The sequence below is a fragment of the Erythranthe guttata genome, chromosome 2 (genome assembly GCF_056151865.1).
Source record: "Erythranthe guttata isolate IM_541 chromosome 2, IM_541, whole genome shotgun sequence".
NCBI lineage: Eukaryota > Viridiplantae > Streptophyta > Magnoliopsida > Lamiales > Phrymaceae > Erythranthe > Erythranthe guttata.
In genome coordinates this window covers 5528217-5535624 of record NC_142534.1, presented here as the reverse complement: position 1 = coordinate 5535624, position 7408 = coordinate 5528217, and the positions used below count along the sequence as shown (strand labels likewise).

Genomic DNA, 7408 nt, shown 5'->3' with positions numbered 1-7408 from the left:
CGTGGTATATCATCCACCTGATAAAAGACTCAGCAAATAACTTCGGCATTAGCTCCTCATTTTATATGCTGAAGACCTAAACCAATTAATGACAATAAACATAATATTAAAAAGGTGAAATTCCTTTTATTTAAGATACACACGTTCAGGTGTTAATATGGAAAGATAAATTATTTGTTTTCTCAAATTATCTAATGGGATAAGTAAGGAAAATATGTTCCTCATATTAATAAATATCTCCATAGAATTCCACTTGGTGTTGTGGACTTAGAATCCCACCGAGATTCTAACACTCTCTCCCTTTGGCATTGATTGGTCATAACATTTATTCCCCCTAAATATATGGTACCTACATGAACGAACAAGGGTTAGCAAATTCAGAATAACATCTGAAAATAATTAAACTGTTGCAACAGTTTATGAAACAGTTCAACCGATAGTGTAAACTGTAAATAAACCATAGTTCCAAAATTAAAGCAAATAATTTGTTCAGATAAGAACGAGATAAAAGGATCTGCAGTAGCATCAACAACTTCTCTTTACAATGCTCATTATTTGTATTGTATTTCTGCACTATTCCAGCAAGCACTATCTCAACAGTTGTCTGAACTCCTCCTACTTTCCTACTGTTACAGCAACTGTCTGATGCACTGTAGTAACAGTTGTCGGAACTCCCCCTGTGTTTTATGCCATCGTTCCTGTTCTTTTCTCCCCCTTTCTAGGCAACCACCATACATAGATAAATCAATATGGACTAATTATCTCGATGATTTGAGCAATCTGTTCAAACACTTACCAAAATGATCAAACGAAGAGAGAATCTTGAAAGCAAATGAGAAGAATAACCATACATAAACATGCACACAACTCACAAACTCAATACCACACGACAATTATAATGCGAAAATCAAAGGATAGTGATATCAAATCCAACATTAAATAGCCAAGAGAACTAACTCGCCAAAATTCGTAAGAAACGTGGGAACGTGAGTAGTAGGCCCAATAGATCCAGTTGCAACAAAAAAAATCAAATTTAACCGGCACATAAACAAAAATCCCGTTCTCTCTCATTTTTTTTTTTAATTTTTTTTAAATAATGCCTAATGCAAGACAATAAGTAAACATGAGAAATAAACATGAGTGAAGAGACAGATGTGAATAGGATATTGCATGGACAAACAAAACATATGGGATTTATCTTCACATTCACGATAAGCGCAATCCCCAAAAATCTGACTGCCAATGCAACCAATAAACTTAATAATCCTATGTCAAACACACAGATACTCTTATTTGGTAGCGTACACACACGCCCAGCGGTAGCTGTTTCCCATGAATAACGGAGCATGTACGTAGATGCTTTATGATAAAGAAAAAAATTGCATTGGTCGTGCAATGTGTAGTTCATTGGGCTTTATAATTGGGCCGTGTAACGATCTTTCAGCCAAGCGACTCCCAAACCAGATGGTTATGAGGGCACTAAGTGTATAGGACACCTTGAAAGGCTTACTGACTAGACTCAACTAGGATTCGAACTTAACACTGACCAAATTAAGGTAAATTGATGTGTATATAGATAAATTCCATTGGTCGTGCAATGTATAGTCCCCTGGGCTTCCTAATTGAGCCTTGTAACGAGCTTTTGGCCAACTGACAAGTTTACTGACTCGACTCAACTAGGCTTCGAACTAATCACCGACCAAATTGATGTGCGTATATATATATATATATATATATATATATATATATATATATATATATATATATATATATATATATATATATATATATATATATATATATATATATATATATATATATATATATATATAATATATATATATATATATATATATATATATATATATATATATATATATATATATATAATCCAAGAGTAGCTTTCACTCACTTCAAAGAGGTAGCTTTTCTCTATAAAAACATCCAACCATGACAAGACTATTCAGAGAAATAAATTAGTTGGAGCCTTTAAGTAATCACTTTGGGAATTGGTGAAGTTCTACCCCCACAAAGTTTAGAAGTACACGAAGTATCAAATTCACATTTGTCTCAATCATATAGAGTATGCTTAATTCAGGTCCTATATGAGATGCAAAAACATATAAAGTGTCCTACCACTAAAAGTTGCAAGTCTAGACACACAGACGACTGTTGCAACAGTTCATGCAACTGCATCAGATTAAACAACATAAATTCTCAGCAATTTTTGCAAGGAATCGAATCTCTGTGCATCAAGGGTTTTTGAAAAAGCATCAGTTAATTAATTCTCCGTTGCAACATAATCAATTGAGACAACCCCCTTTTCAACCAAGCCCGTTATGAAACGGTGAAAAATATCAGTCAGCTTAGTTCTCGAATGCTGAATTGGATTCATTGAATTATTTTTCGAACTCAAATCATCAAAATTCAGAAGATCAAGTTTCTTATGCCCCAGTCCAATTTTGTTAACAGAACTGTTGGAACAGTTAGTACTATCATCACACGATATTAAAGAAGTAATGGCAGATAAACAATTAAGATCAGATTTCTTTACCCAAATTTTTTGTTGATTTTTATTCACTAAATCAACCTTTATCTTGGGTTTTTGAGTCGACACAAAAGTGTGATCAATTTTAGTGGAAAGTGGTGAGCGTACCATTATTCTTTTAACCATTTTCAAGTACTTAAAACACATGGGTAATATATGACCAGAAACAAGACAAAAATGACAAATAGGCACAAAACGTTTTATTTGAGATGACTATTTTGACCCAACCGTTTCAACTGTCTGCGAAACAATGGATTGTTTAACAACATTGAGTTTTCCTATTCGATCTTCTTCCTGTTTCAAAGCATCATCAGATACTTTATTACCCCTTACACCTAGATGACCATAGTTCGGCTGATTTGTTCTCAAAATTTCATTCAAATTTATCCTACATGTATTTAATTTTGAAATAGAATCTTGGGTTTTAGCAAATTTAGCCTTCAAACTATCTGTTTCTCCACTAGCAGAAATAACATTTTGTTCAAGAGTAGAAATTCTTACCTTGAATATTTTTTTTCCTCAATTACGACAAGCTTCTCTTTTTCTAAGAATTTATTCGACTCGCATACCTGAAGAAATTTTTCGTACATCCTTTCATAGCACTCTTTTAATTTTTCCAAGTGACACGTCATCACCGTTGTTATTTTCTGAATCCTGATCATCACCTGCAAGATTTAATAGAGTTAATCTTTTATCAGGTATTGAATGCAACTTATCATACCTAAGTTCTGTCTGAACTGTCTGTCCAACTACTGCAACAGTTTCAGCGACAGTCTCTTTACACCCACTTATCTGAGTAGTTGCTTCGTAGGCCTCTTGTAGAACATCCCATGCCTCCTTTTCGGATTTGCACATTGATATCAATTTGAATTGGTCGTCATCGATACAACTCAAGATAGCATTGGTTGCCTTGGAATTATAATCTGCTATTCAGACTTTTTCATCACTCCACTTCTCTTTTGGCATTTGAATGATCTCGTGTGACTCATTCATTGAGGTAGGAGGTGTCCGACCAGTTAGAATCACGCCCCAGGCCCATTCATCAATAGATTTGATGAACATCTTCATCCACTAGGCCAAAATGCCACACTGGCGACGAAATTTCGCGACGAAATTCGTCACGTAGCGACGTTTTTTCGCCTTTAGCGACGATATATTTTCGTCGCCAAATCATTAAATATTCGTCGCGTACTGCCCCGTCGCAAAGTCAGCGACGAAAATCCGATTTCGACGCAAAGTTTGGCGACGCAAATACACATTCGTCGCGAAAACCGTATTTCTGAAAAAAATTATTTTTTTATTGTTAGCGACGGAAAACTAATATCGTCGCATGCGTTTGCTACGAATTTTGTTTGTTTCGTCGCAAGTTCACGGAATCTGTGGGCGACCAAATAGTTGTTTCGTCGCCCGGTTCTATTTCTTTTGGCGACGAAAACTGAATTATATTTCGTCGCAAACTTTGTTATTTTTTGATTAATTTATTTATTTTAATTATTTTTTATTACAAAATAAAATCCCCCTGTCAAAAAAAATAAAAAAAAAAACCAAAACCATATTTGCTCAAAAATATTAAAAACCACGATTACCAATTAAATATCAAAATACAACACGAACATCAATTCAAAAATTACATAAAAACTTGAAACCATAAATGTATTAGTTCAAGAGGCACACTAATTTCATCTCGTTTTTATACTCCACCATTAAAACGCTCGAGCAATTCCTTATTTGCGGGAACAGGGTATCTTGCTAAAGCTGAATAACTGGCAGCAGAGTAGCTGAGCAAATCCAGAACCAACTAAAAAGAAAGTGAAATATGTCAAAAAAGACTTAAAGACTTTATTCATATAAGTTATGCATTCATCTTCAAAATTACTTTTGTAATGGAATAGATACCGCTACGGCAGACAGCACTCTAAAACTTTCCCACTTGTCTATCATCCATAAATACACTTTATTATGAGGTAACAACCCTCAAAATGCAAATTCAGACTTGTAACAAGCGAATACAACGACATAATACCAAACAAAGACATTTTACCTGATAAAAGAAACTAGAATGCTCTTCTTCCGGAGAATCCTCAATTGACATTAGTGTCATTTGAAGATGCTTTCTGCACCATATGTTTGCCTAAGATGATGATAGTCAAGATAATACTCAGACATCAGAACGAGAACCAACAGATAACAATGCCCCAGTGAGAAATATCTACTACTTATTTGAAGAAATAAGGAGCTTACTTGTGTTCCTAGTACAAGAAATTGTACTAGACATCCTGATATGTCTGAATCCAAGTGTTTTGCAGCCACATCTAAAATAGTTTTATTCAATGTGCACTGAGATATATCCAAACAAGTAAAGTTTTCCCAGAATGTCTAAAAAGTTAAGGCAAATAATGATATAATTTGTAACAAAATAAGAACAATAAGGTCTGCAATCCTCTCCCCGAGCTCGAGCTCTGATGACCTGATCTCTTCCAGTAATTTGCGGAAAGAAGCTTGCCTCTGATGACCTGATCTCTTCCAGTAAGGTCTGCAATCCTCTCCCCGAGCTCGAGCTCTTCATTTCTGTTTCCCCCTATTCCGAGCACTTTCTCTCTCTAAAACGCTGTTTCTCTCTCTTTCCTTTTCCTTACCCTTTCCCGCCAATTCGAAAAACTTTGTAGGGCTTCATTTGGCATGTTCTCAGAAAAAAAAAAAAAAAAAATTCCACCGACACAGTAGCAAAGCAGACAAAAATGAAGAAAGAAACATCCACATTCACCAAAACACACACAAGCACAACAGACTCACAAACATAATTCCGAGCAACGGTTTTTCCGAGCAAACACGTAATTCCGAGCAACATAAATCCAAGAACAATTCGCATAATTCCGAGCAACAATAATTCCGAATATATCCGAGCAACACAGGCTCATCAAATCAACATATAACAAACAAACACATAATTCCGACAAAAAACCTAAAAATAGATCGATAATCGAACACCCACGTAATTTTGAACATAAAAAAACAAACATTTAAAAAAACATAAAATTACCTTGAAATTGGAGGAGTAGCGGCAGAGGGCTGGCGGCGGACGGCGGAGGGCTGTCGGCAACGGCGGAGGGCTGGCGGCGGAGGGCTGGCGGCGGACGGCTGCGACGGCAAATTGGGGGCAACGGCTGGATGACGGCGGGCGAACGGATGTGGGCGACGGGTAAGCAGCAGACGGCGGCGCAAGGCGGGCGGGCGGATGTCGGCGAAGGCTCAGCAGCAGACGGCGGCGGTGGGCGGCGGTGGGCGGCGGTGGGCGACGGCAACGGCGAGGGCAGATCGGAGGAGATGGAGAGGGGGAGATTTTGAGAGAGAAGGCCGGGAGGAAATAGAACTAATTAGGGCTTAGATTGAGTAATAAGTCAATCTTTGCGACGTTTTTACCTTTCCGTCGCAACATATAAATAACTTACAAATAATTGGCTACTCCTAGCGACGTTTATGCCAACACGTCGCAACGTATATTATTAATTTTTTTTTTTTAATAATATTTGCGACTATTCCGCCTGTTACGTCGCAAAAAATCTGTAACGTAGCGACGAAACAATATTTTCGTCGCCACGAAAAGTATTTTTTTTTTTTTTTTTCGTATTAGCGACGTTTCTATACTTTTCGTCGCGTACTAGCGACGCTTATCCGGAATCGTCGCTAGGGTTTTGAATTAAAACTAGATTTTACACTTTGAGCGACGATTTATGCACAGAAACGTCGCAAACGTGCGACGAAAACATAACCGTCGCGAAAAAAAACGTCGCCAGTCTTGCATTTTGGCCTAGTGATCCTTAATTTCCAACCAAAGTAGTTCAATTCATCCAAGAGAGGTGGTAGGAATGCGCCTTCACGGTGATTATTCATATATGCACAAAAAAATAAAAAATAAAAATCTCAAAATCTCACTAAGTGTATCTAGTGACAGGCTCTGATGCCAATTGTTAGAATTTATTTCGTGCAAATATTAATTATTTGTGTTAGATTCAGTTTTTCGTTATTGTTGCGTGAAGTGTTGCAATAGTTCGTGACGCAGTTTGTAAAAACAGAAATAAACGAGACATAAATTTAATGTGGTTCGGATACAATTGTACCCTACATTCACGAGGATCTGGAAAAAATCGAATATTAACTATTTTAGTTTTATAAGCATAATATTAGGACTTAAACAATAAATTAAAGACTCCCTCTTGATCTCGACGCCGTTCTTATGCAATACTCAAACTTGGGACTCCGATTGTGCTAGCCTCATCTCCCCTCGGTTGAACTCCCTTCAACGCTGAATCCCTCAGTCGGCGGATCGATCTCTTCCCGAGATCTGTTTAAGCCCCTCTCCCGAAGAACCGATCTTCTTTTTGTATAGAAGAAGCAAACTTATGATAATCCTTGAATCTTGGTGTCTTCACCACAAAGCCTTGAAGCCGATATATTTTCTATGAAAATCACCTATCACAATGGAGCAGTAAAAATGAGAACAAAACATTTTCTTTGCAGATTTTATCTCGATAAAAGACGCTCCAGGAGCAGCAAAAATAAGAGCAGAAAAATATAATTTTTCTCTCCAACGAAAGGCGTAAGGTCTGAGCTGCCGTGCTGCTCTATTTATACTTCTACTGGTAATAAGAGTCCTACAAGGAAATAAAGTCCATTAGGGTTAGGAAAATCTTAATCACCTAGGAAATAATATTTTCAATACAAGGAAACTCTTTAGAATAATAATTTCTATTATAAATCAACTAATGACAAATTAAAAGAATTAAAAACTACAAGGACTCTTCCCTTCTTTAGCTCACGGTGTATGCAAACGTGTGGCACAAGTTTTATTTAATTCTTGTA

At 36.6% G+C, this 7408-nt stretch overlaps 1 protein-coding gene across 3 annotated transcripts; it reads right to left on the bottom strand.

Annotated features, from left to right (window-relative positions):
* Positions 1 to 4103: 4103 nt before the first annotated feature.
* On the bottom strand, positions 4104 to 5958 carry LOC148772191 (uncharacterized). Of its 3 annotated transcripts, XM_088826297.1 has the most exons (5): positions 5589 to 5958; positions 5052 to 5216; positions 4790 to 4885; positions 4590 to 4679; positions 4104 to 4346 (listed from the first exon to the last, which is right to left on the bottom strand). In XM_088826297.1, exons 2-5 carry the CDS (start codon positions 5112 to 5114, stop codon positions 4239 to 4241), a joined length of 357 nt encoding a protein of 118 aa, XP_088682423.1. In that variant the 5' UTR covers positions 5115 to 5216; positions 5589 to 5958; the 3' UTR covers positions 4104 to 4238. The 3 variants fall into 3 exon arrangements, 1 of the variants encoding a protein (XP_088682423.1); XR_016034659.1 differs by lacking the exon at positions 5052 to 5216 and having other exon boundaries at positions 4790 to 4860; XR_016034658.1 differs by lacking the exon at positions 5589 to 5958 and having other exon boundaries at positions 4790 to 4860; positions 5052 to 5282.
* Between the last annotated feature and the right edge of the window lie 1450 nt (positions 5959 to 7408).